This window comes from Cupressus sempervirens, chromosome 7, assembly GCF_028749045.1.
Source record: "Cupressus sempervirens isolate cs-2001-9-10 chromosome 7, ASM2874904v1, whole genome shotgun sequence".
Taxonomy (NCBI): Eukaryota; Viridiplantae; Streptophyta; class Pinopsida; order Cupressales; family Cupressaceae; genus Cupressus; species Cupressus sempervirens.
The window spans coordinates 721,481,649-721,505,545 of NC_143124.1; the positions used below are offsets into that span (position 1 = coordinate 721,481,649).

The 23,897-nt window shown below is 36.9% G+C and overlaps 1 protein-coding gene across 3 annotated transcripts in view; it reads right to left on the reverse strand.

Annotated features, from left to right (window-relative positions):
* The window catches only part of EMB1968 (ATPase family associated with various cellular activities (AAA)), a 125,237-nt gene that overhangs the window by 36,888 nt on the left and 64,452 nt on the right, over nt 1-23,897 (reverse strand). For all 3 annotated transcript variants that reach the window (XM_089792672.1, XM_089792673.1, XM_089792671.1), the window contains exon 9: nt 17,892-17,951. In XM_089792672.1, coding sequence (XP_089648798.1) covers nt 17,892-17,951 — 60 coding nt within the window. The remainder of the gene's footprint in view (nt 1-17,891; nt 17,952-23,897) is intronic.

Genomic DNA, 23,897 nt, shown 5'->3' on the forward strand with positions numbered 1-23,897 from the left:
ACTAAGGGACAAACTTATCAAGACATGGAATGCCTGACAGACTGATCCCCTCATGATCTTTAGTAAAACTTGGACAGTGTGGGATAAGCACAAAATTGAAACTAAACAAAAGACCGAGGAATAGAACATCTGAACATTCAAATTAGTATTTCCTTTGTAGCATACTAATAAGAGGAGATTTTTGTAAATAAAATCTGTTATAGATGTAACTGGGAAATTGGTGAATTCAATAAAATGAACAATTAATAATATCTTAGTGTTCTTGTACTTTCTTTTGAACAAACATATACTCATTTAAAAGTATGAATATGAAATTGATTTAAGAAACTTATTTACATTCCACGGGCATTTAAAATAGGAAACATGAATAGCAACGGGAACACTATAGATAATGAAGTGACCAATGAAGTCAACCCACAAATTCCCTCAGATCTGTTGCTTCAAGTTTTGCAAGACACGCAAATGAAGCTGAAAAAGATGGAAAAGAAAATGAACAATCTAGCAGCCTAGATAGGGAGAGGTCAAGAGGAGATGCAATCCTCTCCTCCACCTAGAACTGAACATCAAAATTCTGGCCATAGCGAAAAGAGTGCTCAAGTCTCACCCACGCAAACTGATAAACAAAAGAAACTTGAAATAGTTAGCGACTTGTCCTCTAATATTAAAAAGATCAAACCACCTAGGTTCTCTAACTTTGAATCTAGAGAGGATACAGAAGCCTAGTTAACTGAGATGGAACAATACTTTGAAATCAGGAGTTTTTCCAAAACTTCAAAGGTAGTATAGGGAATATACCACCTTTCAGGTGAAGCAGCTACTTGGTGGGAAACCACCAAGATAGAACTCAACATTAAGATGATTGAGGTTACTTGGTACAAGTTCATACCCATCTTTAAGAACCAATGGTTACCCCAAGGTTTCTACGACCAAAAATTGTTACTTCCAGAACCTAGGACACGGGGATATGTCTGTACACAAGTATTCGGAGAAGTTCACTCGATTGCTGATGTACCCCTGTACCAGCAAGACAAGAACCTGAAGGTTAGGAAGTGCATTATGGGATCGCACAATAGGATCGGGGGAACAATGGATGTCCTCGCTCCCTGAACTGTGGAGGAAGCCCTTGAGAGAGTTGTTCGCCAGGAACACAAAGTCAAAAGGGATGACTCTATCAGGGATTACAAGAGGAAAACTAACTAGAACACAGAAGTGTCAAATTCAGGATCCCATATAAGGCATTTTTAAAATTTCAAGCCCAATAAACTAGAGCTAGAGAACATTGTTGATAAAGAATTCAAGGATAACTCCAACTCAAATGGAGGTAGTAAAGGGAATGAAAAGAAGGGACCGCCATCAAGATGTTACACTTGTGGTCGGGATCATTATGCTAACAAGTGCCCTAACAAGTCAAATAACAATCAGCCACCTCGACCCCCATTACCATCGCAACAGATTGTCTACCAACAAAAGATTCATACAGCACTGGACAATCAGCAAGCTAAACAGCAATTCGACCCAATAAAAACTCCAAATAAGATCTACGGAAACTCTATTTCTATATTAATCAATAAAAGGGTGACAAAATGTTTTATATCCCCAAAGTTATTTAGTACATTCCCTAGAAGAACTAGTTTTATGGAAAATCCATGGACTGTTGAGTATGCAAACCAATCAAGGGCTAAGATAGAGCAGTGCCTGTTTGAGGCCCGATTTGACTTTCCAAATTTTTCAACAGAGCTGAATCTATATGTAGCACCTCTTGGGTCCTATGACATCATCTTGGGTATAAATTGGCTTAGTGAAGATATGGCTAAGATCAATTGCCTTGCCAAGACAATAGAATATTTAGTTGACCAACGCAAACTTGTAACCATCAAGGGGATTATGAATAAGATCAAATCACGCCAAATATCGGCCATGCAACTTAAAAGATGTAGTACGAAGGGATGTGAAATTTTGTGGTAAAAATTGAAGATTTGAGAGAACCTGTAAATACTACTTGCGAGGATGACTATATCTTCGAAGATGCAGATATTAGAGAAAAACTGAGGGAATCCTTTGGGGAGAAGTATCCATACCTCAAGAAGTTTCAAAATGTGTTTCCTGGAAGAACTCCCTGGATTACCTCCGTCTAGAGCATTTGATTTTACCATAGATTTCGTACTCAAAGCAGAACCTATATCTAGAGCACATTATTGAATGACCACTACCGAGTTAATGGAGCTACAAGTGTAGCTATAAGATTTATTGGATAAAAAACTCATTCGACCCAATGCCTCACCTTGGGGAGCTCTGGTGTTGTTTGTCAGGAAGAAGGATGGGACCATGAGACTATGTATAGACTATAGGATGCTTAACAAGGATACCATTAAGAATAGGTATCCACTTCCTAGAATTGATGACTTATTTGATCAAATGAGAGCTGAAACTGTATTTTCTAAGATCAACCTAAGGTCTAGATATCATCAGCTCCGCATTAAAGACAAAGACATTCACAAGACTACATTCCGAACTAGATATGGACATTAAGAATTTACTGTACTACCAATCGGATTAACCAATGCTCCGGCAGCTTTCATAAATCCTATGAATAGCATTTTCCAAGATTGTTTGGATAAATTTGTGTTAGTGTTCATAGATGACATTCTCATATACTCACAAAATGAGGAACATCAAAGGCACTTAGAGATAGTTTTACAAAGGTTACGAGAACATAAACTGTATGGAAAACTATCCAAATGCTATTGCCTATGAATCTAAGAAGCTGAAAAATTATGAACAAAATTATGCCCCACATGACTTGGAGTTAGTCGTCATTGTTCACACCCTCCAGATGTTGAGGCACTATTTGGTAGGAAAAGCCTTTCAGCTCCGATCAGATCACCACGGTCTGAAATATATATTTACTCAGCCTAACCTCAACTCTCGACAAAGGAGATGGCTGGAATTTCTAGCAGATTATGACTTTGAGATCAGCTACATTAAGGGCAAGGAAAACAAGGTAGCAGATGCTTTAAGTTGGCGAAGGCATGCGTCAACTATGGTAGCCATAACTATCGGACTTAGGGAGCAAGAATTGCAACACCTAACCAGAAAAAATTTCTATAGTAAGGTTAGCCAAGCACTGCACAAAGACCCTCAAGATCCCTGGTATGGAGATTATCAATTAGAAGAGGATGGATTGTTGAGATACAGAGATAGGATGTATATACCCAAGGTTTCGGAAGTTCGAAGGATGATTTAAGAAGAATTCCACACAACTCTCTATTTTGGACATATTGGCATGACCAAGATGATGGCAAATATAAAACCCTTGTATTTTGGAAGGGAATGAAAAGAGAAATAACAGACTACGTAGTTGGATGCCTCAAGTGTCAAAGAGTCGAGGCAAAACACGGCTACCCAACAAGCCTACTACACCCCAACGAGGTTCTCGAATGGAAGTGGCAGGTAATTACCATGGATTTCATTTAGGGGTTGCCAATGACCCGAAACAAACACAACACCATCTAAGTAGTGGTTGACATGTTAACCAAAGGGGCTCACTTCATACCAGGTAACTTAATAGATGGAGCACCTGAGATTGCTCACAAGTTTGTTCAAGACATTTTCAGACTTCATGGAATTCTAGAAAAGATTATACCCGACAGACATACAAGGATAACATCCAAGTTCTGGCAAACTCTATTTTCAGCTTTGGGAACCAAGCTAAATATTAGTTCCGCTTGCCATCCAGAAACCGAAGGTCAGACAGAGAGAGTAAATCAAGTATTGGAAGATCTCTTAAGAGTGTACTGTATGGATTGACAATACCAGTGGGAAATGTATCTTCCCTTAGTAGAATTTGCTTATAATAACTCTTATCAATCCGCTATCAAAATGGCACCCCTTGAGGCCCTGTATGGTCATAAATGCAGAACTCTTGTAAGTTGGAACCGAATTGAGGACAAAATTATCATTGGGTTGGAGCTGTTATTAGAGATGGAAGAACAGGTAGTTCAAATCTGTCAGAGGTTGAAACAGGCAAATGATAGACAAAAGAATTATGCAGACGCTAAAAGAATACCTCGAGAATTTTCAGTGGGGAAAAAGGTTCTATTAAAGCTAAAACCACAAAAGAGTACTATCAAGTTCGGAAAGAATGCCAAACTGGCCCCAAGATACATGGGACCCTTTGAGGTGTTAGAAGTTATAAAACCGGCGACCTACATGATCGCACTACCTCCAGCCCTTGCCAGGATGCATGATGTATTCCATGTATCATATCTTCAAAAATATATCACCCATCATGAACATGTAATTGATTAGAATCTTTTGTGGGTACAAGACCCAGGGCTGGTGGAAATAGAGCCGCTCAAAATACTCAAGGTGTGTAAGCTCCGCTTACAAAATTGAGACAAAACTCAGTGCAAGGTTCAGTGGAACCAGTATACCGTAGAAAATGCCACCTGGGAAGATTATGATGAGATCTTCCAAAAAATTCCCCATCTTTTCTCTAAGACCGAGCATAACAAAAAACTATGCTTTGTTACTCAAGTAAAATTACGTTTTTCCTTTTTGTAAAGTTCATCAGGGACAATAAAACAAAGAGGAGGATATGTTACATCCCAAATTTTTGATCTTTTAGAATAATATTATAGCCATTGTAATGGTTAGTTAGAAACTCTCAAATATCATGATCTTGTGAAATGGAAGTTATGATTAACAAAACTGATTCATGTGTACATGACTTCTTAGTTGATTACTATTATTTCTGATAAAAAATGAATGCTTATATTTAAGATAAAGGTTAGTAGTGGTCAACAGTTGTGACAGTTATTAGTTATTTTGTTTTCTAGATATTTCAATTTAAATGAAGGAACGTGTTATTATTGTGGAATATGCATTTTTGGTTGCAGGAACAGACTAGGTGGGGAAGCATTGCTAAACGGAATACAAGGAATGGGGCACCAATTTAGTCCATCGTCAGACCATATAGATATATGTATATGCAAGTATTATAGGTAGAATTCAATAGCATGATGACATAACATTTATATATATAAATATATTTGTTTTAAACCATGAGAAAAATAAATATAATCTTTATGTTTTATTATGACTCTAAATCGATGAGTGTTGCCACCTTCTCAAAATCAACTTTTAAAATTTGAAATTATAAAGTTCTTGCGATCGACATTGAGCTCCTTCTTGTAACCGGAAGCACAGGAAGCTTTATCTGCCTTCCCTGTGGCTAAAGAATCATTCTCATTTTTGCTTCCTTCTTGTATGCGATTACTCTTTGAACCATAGTATCCTCTCACCTTTCCACCTGTATTCTAGTGGGTAGTACCACACCTAATCTACAATATTGATCTACGCAGGTGGAAGCCATAGCACGTGGAGATTGTTGCCCAAGGAATTGTGTCAACGATTGAATTGTTTCTTTCTCAAGTCATGAAACATTTCGCAAGTTATTCTTATTTCATGCTAAGCCTTATTCAATGCAAAATCGTTATATATATATATATATATATCTGCTAAATGAAGTAGTATCATGATCATAAGCTTAATTGCATATCTGGGCCACAACCAAGGTTCAATGTAGTGAGAATCTCTGAGAAGCATCAACCTTGCTCTTTCTTTATTTATGACAATTTCTTATCTATGCATATCGAGTGCATACCTATAGGGACTGATCTATTATAGTTCCTTTGAGATTGAATGCTTGACAATTGTTTAATGCATAATATTTTTATGATGTATAAGGTCTACTACATCTTTGGCCTGAAGTATTTCTGATTTACTCTAGTACTTGCTATATACCACCTCTAGTTATAATCAGAATGGTATTCACAAAATAAATTTGTTGTTAAAAATCTCATAATTACCAGCAGTCTCGTAGAATGCACCCAAGGCTAGTAGAGCCAAGTGTAAAATGGTTGAAGAGGACAGGTATTCCTACAAGAAAGATAAACTATTAATCAATGTCTTAATTATATGAACATTTAAAGAAAGAGATTTGCTTAGTCCAAGTCAGCTCATGATTGTCCAAGATATAATCGGTTGTCAAGTCGAGCGGTGGTGATCGGGTTGCTCAATGCCCACCTAAATCCTTGGCCAAGGTAGATTAGAGGCATTCTTGCCACAAATGATCACTAGAGGTCAGGAGTGCTAGCTGATAGAGGGGAGGTTGACAGAGGAATTCCTCAGCCGCGTCTGCTGCTTAGCCGACACTCTAACACCGGTATGCTCAGAATGGCAAGACTATGGTGTCCCAAGCCAAAACCAAGGTAGGGAGTGTCTTTCTCGTAAGAGATTGTGTGGGGAAATGTTGAGGTTCGCAGTTGGGAGGTTAAGCCTATGTCAATGCTTCTCCTCTTCACCAGATGCCGAGGCTTGCACAACACATCGACAATCATTTCAGTTCATGTGTGAATTCTAAATCTTTTACTTTTACGTACTTTTATTTTACTTTGAAATGTATAGATGTATATATGGTCAAATTGATTTGTTCCTTTCAAATGTAACCATAGAAGTCAGTTATGGAAGTTAATTTAGTTGTCTTTCATATGAAATGGATATAGTCGTTACTTAAATTTGATTTTATAGCTTGTATAATCAATTCAGAAATAGTTCCATTTTTGTATGATGTATTGTTTCTAAATTACTTCAAGTCATTTTGTTATGATATTCGGTTATAATTTTAGAATATGTTCTTTACTTTCAGCTTAGTAAAAATGGTATGTTACAAATATCATATGATTAATATTTCTTGTTGAATCATACTTCGGATTATATTGAAAAATAACATCTAAATTGATATTTATTTTTATATATATATATATATATATATGTCATTCTAAGAATATCATATTGAGGTGTTATCCCTCCATATGCTTGAGAGCTTAATGTGTTCTATAATAATCCTCCCTAGGTAAGAGGGAGTGTTAAGGTTGTAGCTTCAATCAGATTGATTCGATCCTGAGATACTTTGTTGTTGGTAAATCATCATTTAGACTCTACTTTTATGTGTGTGTGTGTGTGTGTGTGTGTGTGTGTGTGTGTGTGTGTAATATGATGATTAATCATAGAAACATGTCTTTTCATGAGAGATGTCTCCTCCTCTCATATTTATAAGTCATTCAAATCTGCATTTGGAACACACCAATATACCATGGCAGCGTTATTACATTTGCAAAAAATGATCTTAATTTCACAACATGGTTTACCGATTGTTTAGCCAAATGATTTTCGCTGCTTTGCATGACAGCCTATACGGAATGCAGTTCCCTAAAAGTGCAGGGCATGCACTTAGTGTGTTCCACCAGTTAACAAAGCATTAAACCTACAAAATATATATGAAATATAAATGCAACTAAAGCAATCATTTATTTTGATATAAAACATTGCTACTGTTCATTTTTTCAGCACTACAGATTGATTTTTATCTTTATGGTAGGGACCATTCTGCTTCAACTTCCACAATTTCTATTTGATGATATGCATATACATCTACTTCCCACTTGATTATACAATTGTCACTCCCCAACCCACTAGTCATTAAAACTTGATGGCTAATGTCAAATTGAAGGTCCAAATTATCACACTTCCCTTAGCATCCAAAAAGTAAATTTTTCCCAACTTAACCTTATGATGTGAACAACCAGTTCAGTATTATTGTTGACAATTGATGTGAGGAACCTCCTTATAGCAATATCGTGAGAATGCTCGAAATAACAGAATACAAAGTGATAGCAGAACTCAGAATGAATCTACTGATCGCAGGCCACTTCGAGGGGGTAACCTCCTTTGAGCAAGCTCAATACAATAAATTCGTCCGTGCCCATCAAGGGCCTCAACCTATTCTTATATACTGGGTACGATCTAGAAAAGTAATACTACCTATGCATGTGGGATAATAAAATATACTCACGGGACGACTTACAAAGCATATGCGTCCAACAACACTACTCTAACAAAATAAACAGAAGGAACACACAGGTTCCTAACATCCCCTCTCCCTTAGAAAAAAGCTTTGTCCTCAAAGCTTAAGGTGTGGAAATTGTTGTTGAATCTGAAGAAGGGGTTCCCAGGTAGCATCCTCTGGTTGCATGCCATGCCACTGAATCAAGACCTCAGAGATGGAGCGAGAGCGAAGCTGGCGAGTGCGCTGGTCAATGATTGCCACCGGCTCCAGGATAATGGATCCTTCCGTATCCATTTCAGGGAGAGTAGTTTGTGCTCTGACAGTGGTACCCAGAACTTTCTTTAGACAAGAAACATGAAAGACTGGATGAATGCGGGAAGAAGGAGGAAGTTCCAGTTTATAAGCAACTGAACCAATCTTCTGCAGAACCTTATAAGGGCCATAAAATTTTGGGGCCAGCTTATGACGCCCTTTCAGCTTTAGGGAGGATTGTTTGTATGGCTGTAGACGAAGAAAAACCATATCCCCAACTTGAAATGAGCGCTCAGAACGGTGTTGATCTGCTTGCTGTTTCATCCGATTACGGGCCATGTGAAGATTATCCTGTAAGGTACGAAGAATCTGATCCCTGCTGCGGAGAACTATGTCAACTGCCTGGACTGGTGAGCTGTTGGGAGTGTAGGGAAGGAGCACTGGAGGTGCCTGACCATAGACTGCTTCATATGGAGTCATTTTAGAGGCAGTGTGGTAAGAGGTATTGTACCACCATTCAGCTAAAGGGAGCCACTTGGCCCACTGATGTTGCTGTTCGGAAGTGAAGCAACGAAGATAAGTTTCCAAGCATTTATTGACAATTTCAGTTTGACCATCAGTTTGTGGGTGATAGCCCGAACTCATCTTCAGTTTGGTGCCAGTTTTCTGAAACAGTTCAGTCCAAAAATGACTGGTAAAAGTTGCATCACGATCAGAGACAATGGAAGAAGGGAGTCCATGAAGACGAAATATCTGGTCCATGAAGATTTGTGCAACAGAGGAGGCAGTATAGGGGTGGCTGAGGGCACAAAAATGACTATATTTCGAGAGACGATCAACCACAACCAAGATCACTGTCTTGCCACCGGATTTAGGAAGCCCTTCAATGAAATCCATAGAAATATCAGTCCAAATCCGTGTAGGGATGGGCAATGGTTCGAGCAAGCCAGGAAGGAGGGTCGTTTCACCCTTGTGGCGTTGGCAAGTATCACATTCAGCCACCATCTGTTGAATCGTCTGTTTCATCCCTTTCCAAAAGAAGTTTCTCCTTGCTCGCTCATAAGTTTTGAGGAAGCTTGAGTGCCCTGCTGAAGGAGAAGCATGGAGTTCATAAAAAATAGCCTGATGTAGAGCTGGGTTCTGAGGAAGCACTAGCCGACCCTTGTATCGAAGAGAAGCACCATCCCAAGAGTAATGTGGTATAGCAGAAGGATTATTGGCTAGCTGGTGAATGATTTGAGATAAAGAAGAGTCACTGTCATAGCCCTGCTGAACAGACGCTAACCAATTGGGAATGGGCATAGAAATAGCGGAAAGGGAAGCTTGATTATCAAATGTGCGAGAAAGAGCATCTGCCACAATATTCTCCTTACCCTTCTTGTAGGTGATCTCATAATCATACCCCATGAGTTTGCTGACCCATTTCTGTTGTGTAGGAGAGGATACCCGTTGTTCCAGGAAGTATTTCAGACTTTGGTGATCGGTTCTGATGCAAAAATGACTCCCTAAGAGGTATGGCCGCCACTTCTGTACAGCATGCAAAATAGCCATCATTTCTTTTTCATAAGTAGAGAGGGCTAGATTCTTACCAGAGAGGGCTTTGCTAGTGAACGCAATAGGATGGTCATCTTGCAGGAGAACAGCACCCAATCCATTGCCGCAAGCATCACTCTCAATAGTGAAGGGTTTGGAAAAATCTGGCATCGCGAGAACAGGTGTACTGCACATAGCCTGTTTCAGTTGTTCAAATGCAGTCTCAGCAACAGGGGTCCAAGAGAAGGCATCCTTTTTTAACAGAGCTGTCAATGGTGCTGCAATTTTCCCGTAATCTTTGACAAACTTGCGGTAGTAGCCAGTCAACCCCAAAAAACCCCGAAGGCTCTTGAGAGTTTTAGGATGCGGCCAAGTTTTCATGGCATCTATTTTTGTAGGATCCACCCGCACTCCATGGTGTGCAACAATATGCCCGAGATACTCCACTTCCTCCTGGCCAAACACACATTTAGATAGTTTTGCACAGAGTTGATGATCAGAGAGAAGTTGCAAAACAAGCTCCAGATGATGGAGATGCTCAGCCCAAGTTTTGCTATATATGAGGATATCATCAAAGAAGACCAGAATGAATTTCCGGAGGTATGGTCGAAATATGTTATTCATCACTGCCTGAAATGTTGAAGGAGCATTCGTGAGGCCAAAGGGCATGACTAAAAATTCATAGTGACCATCATGTGTGCGGAAGGCAGTTTTAGGTATATCCTCCTCATTAACCCGAATTTGATGATACCCAGAACGAAGATCTAACTTGGAGAAAAAATGAGCCCCATGAAGTTCATCAAGAAGTTCATCAACAACTGGAATGGGAAACTTGTCCTTTATAGTGAGATGATTAAGTGCTCGGAAATCAATGCAGAGTCGCCATGACCCATCCTTTTTGCGAACAAGCAGAACTGGAGAAGAAAAGGAACTGGTACTAGGGCGAATAATACCTTGCTTCAGTAAGTCACGGACAAGTATCTCGATTTCAGTCTTCTGATGAAATGGGTAGCGGTAGGGCCTGATGTTGGGCGGAACACTGCCAGGAAGGAGCTGAATACGGTGGTCCTCTGGACGAGAAGGAGGTAATCCCACAGGTTCAGCAAATATACCAGAATACTTGTCCAAAATGTGTTGGAGATCGGCAGGAGTGCTAGAGACTGCTGATGGCTGCATCTGAATGGAATGGAGCTGAGCGATGACACCATGTGAATTCTTCTTAAGAAGTTTTTCCATACGGTGTGAACTGATGATGCTGAGAGACCCTGGTTGTAAGCCTTTCAAAGTGTGTTGGTGCCCCTCGGCTGAAAACTGCATCCAAAGTTCAGCAAAATCCCAGAGAATGGGGCCAAGAGTGCGTAACCATTGGGCACCCAAAACCACATCACAGCCACCTAAGGGTAAGGCAAACATGTCAGAGCGCATGTTATAATCTCCAATAGAGAGACGCACATTGCGACATTTCCCTTTACAAGGTAAAGTGCCCCCATTGGCAATCATGACTTCAAAGCTAGAGCAGGGATGGATAAAGCAATCAGCCTGTTTGGCTATTCGTGGATCAATGAAGTTATGAGTGCTACCAGAATCAATGAGTATAGTAAGAGGGATCTTCTTGAAGAAACCCTGGACCCGCATGGTTTGTGGAGTAGTGACTCCTGCCAAAGCATGGACAGAGATCTCTGGTGGAGCTTCTGGTGAAGGAGGTTCAGGCTGGTGAGGCTCAACCTCATCATCCACTGTTTCCTGAGCATCTACATATTCTTCCAGTTCCGGTGGAGAATCCACATCCAAGAGATAGAGCTTTTGCTGAACACATCTATGGCCCCGAGACCATTTCTCATCACAATTATAACAAAGCCCTTTGTCTCGCCTGACTCGCATCTCTGTTTCAGACAAGTGCTTGATCGGAGTAGTTCTGGGAGCTGGTATGACTGGAGGGTTGTGAGAACCTGTATTTCTGAATGGAACAAAATTAGATCTGGAGCGTTGTAGAGCACTAATCTTGTCTTCCGCTAACTTAGCCAACCCAAGGGCTTCCATCATTGTAGTAGGTCGAAACATTTTGACTTCTGAGCGAAGTGCATCCTTCAGACCACTGACAAAACAACTACGGAAGAATTCATCAGACAAGCCCTCTGTGTAATTAGCTAATTTTTCAAACTCTGTCTGGTATTCTCTTACAGTGCCTGTTTGACGCAGTTTAGTGAGTGCTCCTGTGAAATCATCAAAGGAACTAGGGCCAAAGCGCTCCAAAATGAGGGTGCACAATTCGCTCCACGTTGGGCCTACATTAGCCTTGATGTACCAACGGAACCATTGAAGAGCTTCATGTTCCAAATGAAAAGATGCAAGGGGGACTTTGTGGTTATCCAAAGTATTATGCAAGCTGAAATACTGCTCTGCCCTATAGATCCATCCAGTCGGATCAGAACCATCGAAGCGTGGAAAATCAAGCTTTGGTCCACGGAAATTGCCAGAAGAGGACCCAGTATCTCCTGAATGGTTTCGGCTCATGGCTGACTACTGAAAGTTAAGACCCAGAATTTTGTCATCCAGATCTTGAAGTTTGGTTTTGAGGGATGCAATTTCCTCTTCCATGATTTTTGCTCCTGTACGCGTAACAACCATAAAACAAGGTTTTTTTTTTTTTTTTTTTTTTTTTTTTTTTGTTTTTTTTTTTTGGAATGGGTAGAAGATGAGAAACAAAAACTTTTTTAGTTACGGCAAACTTGGATTTGGGTAAAACTCATATAGGAAATGGGTGTGCGACGGGTGGTGGGAGACTATCTGGGGACAAGGGAAAAAGAAAAATGAGGGTTTCAAGGGTAGGGAGGCGAAATGAGGCGAACAGTCCAAGAGGGATAAGGGAGCAAAATGAGGAATTGAATCTTGTGGCTCAGTTTGGTGGCGATTGGATGAGAGGTGAAAAAGATAGGGCAAACCCTAAAATTAGATAAATGAGGGATTTAGGGCTTTGATATGTAAAATTTGGGGTTGGGTCGCCAAGGAAGGAAGTATGCGAAATGATATTGCAGACGTTCTGCGGAAGTATGAGCAGAAACAGAAAGCAAACAAGGAAGCTACGACTAAAAAATAGAAAAAATTTTACTCTTTTTTTTTTTTTTTTTTTTTTTTGAATAGTCGACTTAGAAAAATTCACTCACAGACAGAACAACTGAAAAGAGTTATTGCAATAACAAGAGATATTAGAAGTGAGAGGAACCTGAAGGCCACGACAGAAAAAAAAAAATCTGATGTAATTTCCACCCAGCGAGCCCAAGAGAGTGCTCTGATACCAGATGTGAGGAACCTCCTTATAGCAATATCGTGAGAATGCTCGAAATAACAGAATACAAAGTGATAGCAGAACTCAGAATGAATCTACTGATCGCAGGCCACTTCGAGGGGGTAACCTCCTTTGAGCAAGCTCAATACAATAAATTCGTCCGTGCCCATCAAGGGCCTCAACCTATTCTTATATACTGGGTACGATCTAGAAAAGTAATACTACCTATGCATGTGGGATAATAAAATATACTCACGGGACGACTTACAAAGCATATGCGTCCAACAACACTACTCTAACAAAATAAACAGAAGGAACACACAGGTTCCTAACAATTGAGATGTTAAAATTGTTTTGAATAGTCAGGATCACAAGAATTCTGAGAGGAGAAACCTCTTTTGGTTGATATCAAACCAATTGAGTCTCTCTTTAATTTAGTCTAGCTTTCTGTATTTACTCTTAGCAAGTATTCTTATAAGGTTCAGATGTGTTTAAAAATCAGACATAAACTTTACTTAGCATTTATGATATTATCTACTATTTCCCACTAAATTGCGTCTTTGCACCATGGAAAGTATTACTATGAGCCCAAGGAAAATGATAGTTGTGTGGAATACTAAGAAAAGAAAAACAAATATCTTAACCATTCCATGTTAACGTCCTTAACACCAAAGCAGAAGCATACCAAAGAACATGTCTCTATTTCAATGTTTCTAACATCTACTAGAAACACACGTTCATTCAAGATTTCCCATGTAAAATTTGCCAACCCAACCTGATGAAGTTCAGGGAATCTTTCATGGTGAACCATGTATCAACGGCCAACCCTCAATTTTGTGCTAATACTTGCTAAGTTACCAAATTCTTCGTGGGAAGCCCAGGGTCCCAGTCCAATCTGGCCCGAATTCGGGTCAGGCCCTAATACAACCAAGATCACGCATGTTGAATGTGTGTTCATTGTGAAGGACTGAAGGACCCAAGGGGACTTCAGACATATTTGGAGCAAATTTCGACTTGAGTGACAAAACCCAGGCAGAATTTGACACCTTTTAGAAAAAAAATTGAGTTCTTTTTTGGTTTATTTTGGTCAAGTCAATCCTTCAACCATTAAATAGACCACTAGGCCAAAAAGGTGAAACATAGCTCACTTGTACATTTGTGAATGAAAAGGAAAACTTCTTCCCTCCACTGCTAAACTTTCTTGTTTGCTTGCCATTGCTTAATGAGTGTTGAAGCATTATTGTAGCATGCCCTGAGCTTGTTTGTGAGCTATTCCTACATGATTGCAAGTGTTGAGAACTCCTCAAAGACATTGAAGAGGAAGATTTTTAAAAAGAGGTAAGTTTTTGTTGACTTCTTTTTTTCCCTTCAAATTTTGTTTTACAAAATGAAACGAACTCTCTAGTTTTATTTTATTTTTTCATTTTGGCTTGTGGCTTTGTATGTTGTTTATACATTCATAGAAGGGCAAGTGCTTCTAGCATTGGGAACTCCTGGTTCAAAACAGACTCGAGCTCTCCATTGTGGAACTGTATGGAAATGATCCAGCGACTACTAGGTGAAGGAGGTTTCCTTTAATTTTACAACCACTGCAAAGAGGAATATAAAATCTCTTCTAGCAGAGTGAAACAAATGTGAGCTTTATCCCTTGGAAAAGCTTCTAGTTTTGTGCAAGCAAACTGAGAGTTGAAGGGCAGTCTCCACCTACAACCCTTCTTGCAAACCATATTGTACTAAAATATATTGAAAAACGAAGATAAGCAGATGAAGAAGCTAGGAATGCAATTGTTCATATTTGGAAAAATCTAGAAGTAAAAAGCATCGAAGGCTTCAATTTCCAAGGAACAGCCAGTAAAGGGTCATCCATTATTGTGTGTTCCTCAAGAACCATTGACATTCTGTAGATCCAAGGAGGGTCTCAGTAGTAGCAAAATGTTCTAAGAAAATTATGACCACAAGACAGGTACAATCTTCTACAGGGTAGTTAGACTGATGACCATTGAGGGTATTGGAATATTGTAATGTTTCTTTAATGGTCATCTTAGTTAGTCTTTAGTTTATTAGGTAGTTTTTATTTTGTCTTCAGTTCACAATTATTGTTTTTTTAGAAACATTGTCTTTGTAAATCTATATAAGGAGCTTTAACTTCCTTTGTTTAATATAACATCGATTTACCATAACAAAAGCATTAGGATGTTGAAACAGACTGTACAAAGTTGGATGATTCAATTGCCTACCTTGGTGCACTTGTAGTTGATGATGATCATGAGCTACATAGAGATCATGAGGCTGATCCTAAGGCTGAGATTGCTAGTACCAATGCCAGTGGCATTGTTTGTGCTTCTAATTTGCCACAGCAAAAGGATGATGACATGTTTGATGACTTCCACTGATATTTGATCAGTGATGGCTGATTATTAATGTTGACATTATTACTTTTTAATTGAAACACAACATTTATATGGTGTTGTATTTTGCTATGTTAATTTACTATTAGCATATGTGTATCATGAATTTATTTGCTGCATTATATGTACATGTTCTGTACAGATGAATGCAAAGTGAACCTGAATCCAACCCCAAAAAAATCGAATGTATTAATGTTGACATTATTACTTTTTAATTGAAACACAACATTTATATGGTGTTGTATTTTGCTATGTTAATTTTCTATTAGCATATGTGTATTATGAACTTATTTGCTGCATTATATGTACATGTTCTGTACAGATGAATGCAAAGTGAACCTGAATCCAACCCCAAAAAAATTGAATGAACCTGTGAACCCGAATCTCAAACCCGAATCCAAGTGCAAATCAGGACCTGCAACTTAGCCTAAAAGTCAACAGAGAAACCCAATTAAACAGTGATTTTGCATGGTTGAGGTTCCACATGTTAGTGGACAGTAAATGTGTTTCTTGAGTGAATTTTTCCTTTATTTTTTTACAATTTAAACTCTTAAGAATCATTAAATATCATTGAAAATTGTGTGCGTTTAAATCATGTTTTGAGAGAATGATCAGATCCGCTAGGGATTTCTCAAGAATTTATGTTTCTATGGCTAGATATATACCCTATGATTCTACCAATTCATTACTGATCTCCAGCATTGAAATTTTTGAAATGATAATTAATTGATATTCAATATTAAACAACGGAGAGGAATACTCCTTAAATAAGCAATTACAAGATCTGTCCACTTATGGAACCGATCAATAACTCGAGATAAAACAGGAACTTACTAAACTAACTAAACAACTTACAGAACAGAACGTTACTAAAAAATGACCGACTTAAAAGAAAGTTACTTACATGACCATTATACTAAATATTACAATATTAGTTTGATCCCCTTCCTTAATGGTCGTTCTACTAACTACCCTATAGAAAACTTGACATAATTTGCAGGTCATTTGATTGTGACTGCATAGAAGGTTGACTCCTCTTCCTCTAAACACTATGCAACATGAGCCTGTAGTTGAGACCCTCCCTGATTGGATTTCTAATCACCAAACCACTTTCTATAGAAATTCTAGACATGAAAAAATACAAGAATAAACTGAGTGCCTTCCAACCTGATGTCGGGTAACCAACACATTCCTCTCATAATCCAGAGACACAAAAACCAAGATCAACTTCTCAAAAAGCTCATTTTTTGTTGATAAAAATATTGGCCGAGAAACTCTAAAGAATTTCACAAAAAACTGTCAAGACACCGGTGCAAACCAACACATTAATTTTGTAGAAAAAAAGTCCAAACAAACCATGCGTTTTGTTCTAAAAATTTCTCAAAGAAAATGAAAAAAACACACAAGTTTTTCAGAAAAACATGCAAAACCTAGAAAAAATCATGATTTTCTTGAAACTTGTGCAAAACCCCATAAAAATAAAAAAAGAATAAAACTTTGATTTTATTAAAAAGGGTAAAAATCAGTAAAATAACTCTTCTACAGATTTCAATGAAATTTCTAGGATAAATCACAATTTTTCATTAAAAAATAAAAAAACTTCTTAACCTAAATTCCAGGCATTGAATTCATGAATTTTAAAAATCCACCAAATAGCTACCGCTGCTCTGATACATGAAATGTTAATGGATTGATATTCAGTATTAAACAAAGGAGAGCAATACTCCTTAAATAAGCAATTACAATAAGAACTTCCATGATAGAAATGATCAAGAACTGAAGACAGAATAGAAAGTTACTAAACTAGCTAAACCTCTTAAAGAACAAAAAGTTACTAAAAACTGACTTGAAGGAAAGCTACTATATGACCATCATATTAAATACTACTATATTACTTTAATAGTTTCTTCGGCAATTTTAAATTTTTTCAATTTATTGCCCTGATGTGATAATTTCTACTCCTTTTCTTTGCTTTTTTGAGTAACCATCTGACACCCTAGCCTCCATCCTCCCTCCTCAACACCTCTTCTCCATTGGTTTCCTTTGGAATCTCTCATTCCTTTTTTTGTCTCTATCAGCCATTCTTCCTGAAATCCTATGAATTTCCCTTGTTTATTTTATTCACTTTCTCCTCCTGCCTCCATCTTTGATCTTCCATTTGTTGGCCCTCTCTGTATTTTCATTTCAATTTCTTTCTACCAAATCCAACGAGAAGCTCTTTCTTTTTGCATTTTTGGTTCCACATTTAACTTATATTTTGTTCCTAGTTACAAATATAAATACTTAAATAATTCAAAAATCAACAAGGAGAAATGTACAAACATAGTGACATGCAACAAGATATATTTTTTCTTCCTTAATCATTACTTAACGAAAATCAGCAATATGCATTCCAGAAATTAGGGCTTTTCCTGATCAACATACATCAGAAACAAATATCCAACATAGCAAGCCGTAGACAGTAGAGAAAAATAACTATAAAAGCATAAGGGAGGCCCATTACCCCTGAGACACTAATGATGTTGTTGCTGGAAATATATGATCCATACAATCGAGCTGCACTCTGATAGAGATAATACAGACGTTAACCTTTATAATAGTCAAAGATAGCATAAAATGACCAACAACAAAAAAAACAACTTTTCTAGCAATCAGTAGATGATGAAAAAAAAGTACTGAAGCAAATAACAAAGAGCCTAAAGAGAAAGTTCTTCAGTGCAATGGGATAAATTTAGATAATTTCACAATTATAAGTATCTTCAAAATACAGGGATACTAAAATCAAAAGTGTATCTTGCAGCAATGATTGCTAAAAGTTTGTATCATATACCACTGATACACTTACACTTTAGCCTTGAGGCATAAAAATCATCACAGGTTTATTTCTACAAATTGAATAATAAAACTGAAGTTATTTTTTCATGCAAGCTTCAATTTATGAAAGTGTATCTTGCAACAATGATTGCTAAGAGTTTGGATTAATTAAAGTGTAATACTGCTATCAGGATTCAACTGTGTAGTTTTTGAGTCAAACTCATTGACCCATCTCTTATGAGTAGTGGTCCACAAGAACCCATCTCTCATGAGAATGAATTAGAACACTTAGCCTGGGGTAGTACTAGGATGGGTGACCTCCCGGGAAATCCTGATGCTTCACCTCTATGAGCATCACCCAGATGCAATGAGTACTAAGTGATCCATTCGTTCTTGTGAGAGGTGGGCTCTAGTGAGGCATGCGTCAATGAGTTTGACTCAAGAACTACACAATTGAATCCTGATAGTAATATCACAATTTGACTGTTGCAGAAAATATCTCCTAGTTATTTATTAAAGTGTATTTCATTTAAATGTACTAACTATTAGCTAGAGTTCGATGGATTAAATCTTTCGTTTAACCAAGAACCTTTTAAGTTCAAGGCCTTTGTTCATCAAATACATGATTTATATTCATAAAAATGCATAGAGGAATTATTAACTTAAAATGCATATATTTTCTATTATAGATGGATTTAAAAGTAATAAAAACTAGCAGTTACTGGATTCTGTCAAAGAAATGGGATTATGTTTAGGAATACGATAGAAGCTTGATTCAAGCTCTTTTATGTTATAGACTCTTACAATTATTTGTTGAAGAGCTTAATTATCATGTTTTGAATAGCTAATGGAGCAACCTATCACATAAGCCTCTAGTTAGGTTAACATGGTAGCACAAATCTTTTAGATTAAATGAATTATTTTTATATCTTAGAAACTATGGTTAGTCAGCTAGTAGTAGTCAGATATGAAAAGAATTGATTAAAATTAATCATATTGCTAAGGAATCTTTAAACATGTTACAACCATAGCTATTGCTTAAAAGCTTGAGAAATATTAAAATGTAGCATTACAACATAATAGATCCAAATCAAGGGAAATTGATAGGAATGGAATTCTTCTATCTACCTAAATCTATACATATCATCATTGCGTGAGAATACCATGTTATGGTAAGTAATGGATAGTTAAATAATCTTAATGACTGATTAAACCATGGGCTAAAGTCAGAAGTGGATTATTCTGATTAGTCAGCGAAATATTGATTATAGGAAGGTAGAGTCATTATAATATAGTAAGTTTAAAAGTAGTTAGTGTACTCTCTCTATGCATGGAATGACACTGTGACTATAATTCTTTTGTTTATAATCGTCTGGTTTTATTACATGTACCTAAGAAAAAAGAAAAATTCAAGAATAGATGAAGTCTCTATAGTTAAAAATAAGTATGATATACATGACCATTTGATATAGATATCGGGGAACTACTTTGAAATATCCTTTGATTTCTATTAAATGAGTTAATCAGAAGATAAAGTTAATATCGGATTACTTGAATATGAATTTGTGTTATGTTTAACTATTAGAATATTTGAAATAATATCAGATAGACAAGTGAAGATTGAAGCTTCTATCTACTTGTATGCTTAGTGCATTTTGTGTATTTATTGAATGTTTTACATGAGATTACTTCTATCTACTTATGAATGCGTAGCGTGTTTTGTGTATTCATTGATTGTTTTACGTGAGATCGAGGAGTGTCAAATATGGAGGAACACAAAAAGATAAATTTGCACCCAAAATACATCTTAGGCAGACAACTTAAAAAGATGTTTTGGTCAAAGCTTGTTCAATCAATTTATTTTAATCTATACTGCTAATTTGATTGTCGTGCTAAACTCTTTGCTATGTAATGATATTGCTACATTAGCATCTAGAATGTAGATATATCATGCTGCACAAATTCCATTACTTCTACCAGCTCTGAATTTCTAGGCATCCTCATGCTAGGTTGGGCGTTCTTTGTATTACGAAGAATTCTTATGGAGTGTAAAGCTTTGTGCTTGGGTGGAAGGGCCAGCCTTAGTAATATTGTTAGAATTAGTAATCTTTCCTTGGTTGAATTTATTTAATTTGGGATAAATCAAGGTATCCCTCATGTATTTTGTCATCTAATCCACATGTGAGGACATGTCATTTACTTGTCCTCTTGTCCATGTGTGAGGACAACTCATTTTTGTAATTTCTTTATTAAGGAAAATAGTTTATTTCTCCTTCAAAGGATTATGACACTTGTTATGCTCACACTTATGAATGTGGCAATCATTCACATGGTAGTTACTAAATAACTCCTCTTCTCATCTCTATATAAGAGATGCTTCTCTCTCATTCTATACACCACACACTCACTATGTAGCGCTTGTAATGACCTTATGGCTCTCTCTCTCTCTCTCTCTCTCTCTCTCTCTCTCTCTCTCAGCATTTGCCTCATTCATATAATTCACAAGGGGTTTTCTTTGCTTTCCCCTTTCAAAATCTTTGTCTCCTCTTGCATTGATCCTTGGAAAGCTCCCTTTGATTTATGGTAATTATACTCATATCAAGCCCTCTTGGATTATTTTTCATTTCATTTTGGTAATTTTCTTTCATGGTATCAAAGTTTTTAATCTTTGTTTTGACTTTGTGTGAAGGTTACCACATTGAAGACATTTGTTGAGAGGAGAAGAGAAACAAAACTTCATTTTCTAATTTTTTTTGTTTTTGCAGGTTTTTATTCAATCTATAAGTCTATATTGGTTCTAACCAGTGTTCCGAGACTCTGCGAGTTCGAGGCAAAGGCGGCCTTTCCAAGGCAAATGGCCTCTGGACTCGGACTCGACCGAGTCCTGGCAGAGTCCACGTGGACTCGCCGAGTCCCGAGCCCAGGACTCCCGAAAATATAACCAAAAAAAAAAGTTACGAATTTGTGAGATAATAGATATAGAGATTTTTGGAAGGTGTTTTTTTTCAATGTATATTAATTCTGAAAATGATGTTGTGGTATGTCAAGATTGAATCTTAAACAGTGCCTTGACCAATCTCAGATTATGGAGACAGCAAGTTATATTGTTCTTATTTCAGTCTTTTGGGTGTGTAAAAAATTATGTAGAAAGAATGCCAACTGTCTAACAACATGCCCCATGCAGTTATGAATGCTTAAAATTGATTTTGAAAAGCTTATTCTTAGGAAATTGTCCTTTCCCAGCTTGCCCTTGTGTATAGGACTTGACACCTTTGGAGTGGGATTATCGTGGTACTAGTACAATAGTGTTTAGTCAGGCAACTAATGATGTTTTTCAAAACTGCTCTGGAACTATATCCTTGCATTACAAAAGTCAATGTTCTCCTACAGATTTTAGAAGAATAGTTATAAACCAATATAGCCAGCTCCCAGTCTGAAAATATGAACAATATCTGTTGACCATGTCGTTAACCAGGTTATAGAAAATTACATAGTTGAATACATAGACATACCGAGCCCTATTGTTGTCTACAATGCGCACATAAGTTGTAACAAACATATTTATCAATATCTAAGTCTTCCATGACTTATCTTAGGTGTATTCGTAAGAGGGCATAGGCTACTATGAACCTTAGTCTTCTACACTCTGGCTGATATTCGGATATATGTTTTAAACTATTGATTCCATGGATTTCATATATTGTAGACATTTGACAATGACACTATGTTTAACTTTATATTATGTTATTCAGCTTTTTCCTTTAGAAATCTACTTTTATACTTATGTGATCTATGCAAAATTGTGTATGAGTGTTAAGTAGCTTCTATTTATCTCAATTAGTGTGTATTTGATGTTAATTGACTAAATGATGCATGAAAAAATCTTTAAATCTTTTAAAAACTTTGAATTTCATGGGTTTTTCGATTTTCCGAATCTTGGCCAAGTCCCATCACCGAGTCCGAGTCCGAGCCCAATTTTGACTTTCCGAGTCAGAGGCGAGTCCGAGTCCCGTAACACTAGTTTTAACCCTTTTTGGAAGGTTTACCGCCAAAGAGTCATTTTCTTTATCATCTAACCCATTTTATCTTCTCTTGTTTATGAAGAGTTGCAGCCAAAACTAAGAAAAATTTTGTACTACAAAATTTTAGTTGCAGATTTTTATTATATACTATTTTTTCTCTCAGTTTTAATACATATAAATTAGTGCATGCAAGCTTTTTTAATTTTTTTTAATATATTAAATCTTCTCAAGCTACAGTATCAGACATTATTTTTATTTGCTTTCCTTGCTCTACTTTTCATTTTGGAGATCATTGTGAGGATTTTGTGTTACCTGGTTTGAGTTTTTTGAAAGTCCCCATATCAAATTGATTGTTGCAGGTTGGTCCTATATATATGTTGGGCCATTTTTATTATGGAATTTTGTTATATCGATGGCATTCATACAAGGGTTTAATTGACATTTATTAAAATCTGTCATTTTGCACATTTCTGTGACTACTTTTATACTCTCTTTTGATAGAAACTTTGACAGTGCTAGGGGTTTCAAAAATATGTACTCTGTCTTATCTGTGCCAACCATTCTGAGCATTTAAAGGTTTTCTGTTTTGTTTCCCTTTTGAACATTTTGTGCACCCTATTATGTTTTCTTCTGCGAGTTAGGTAGTAAATTTATGAATCCTATTATTATCCCAAATTCTTCGTCTTAATTTTTTTTCGAATTTCAACCCTATGTTGATATTTGTGTCTATATGAAATCGAATTTTAACTCTATGTTGGTAAACAGTTGTCATCATATTTTCAGAATTAAAATCTATTGTTGTAAGATATTAACAAAATCACAAATTGTCTTGTTTATGCCCTCCCAATTGGTAAAAGCAGAGGGTTTCGAGACTTCAAATTTATATATTCACCATTGCATAGAACCAGAAATGTATTTTAGTGTCTTCACAAGAAACTTGACATTTGCTAAATTTTTGCTTGTAAGGTTTGAATGATTGGGATTCTTTTTATCCTGACACATCAGACTCTTCTCCTTGCCTGGAAGTACTCTTCGCATCAGTCTGTGCACCGGCCCATGTATAGCCATTTCAGCCCAAAATCATATCAACTCCACAAGGCTCAAGATACGAAAATGTTGCTTCCATTGCTTTACAAGATAAGCAGAGGTTGTAATGAGTTGACAATTCTCTATCTTGCTTTCGATTTTGGGTACTCTTGCCATCTTGTTTGCACCCATTTTCATTTTTTTAGTTCTACATCCATTGCCAAATCTAAAACGTCTCACTATTTATGAAAACCTCATTATCCTTGCGTGTCATATATTCCTTCGTCTTTTTCTCTGCACTTTTTTCATAACATCTCTGCAATTCCTACGCTTCATAGCATTTTATCAACATTGTGGTTATTGAGCATAAGTTTCTTGTTGCAAGTATTGTCAAACCTGTAACGTTTGTTTTTATCATTACCTCTTCCCATTACTTATTTTCTGCAAAAGTAATGTTTCTTTTAACATTACCATTTCTTTATTATTATTACTGCAAGTTTTCAAGGAAACCATTTTTTTATTATTCTTGTATAGATCAATTTTGTCATTAGTCTCTTTCATTTTCTAGTTTTAGATTCTAACTCGCATATTTGAGATGAGGTACTTTATTTAAAAGTTTTACCTTCCCTCTCAAGCCAGAGGCCTAG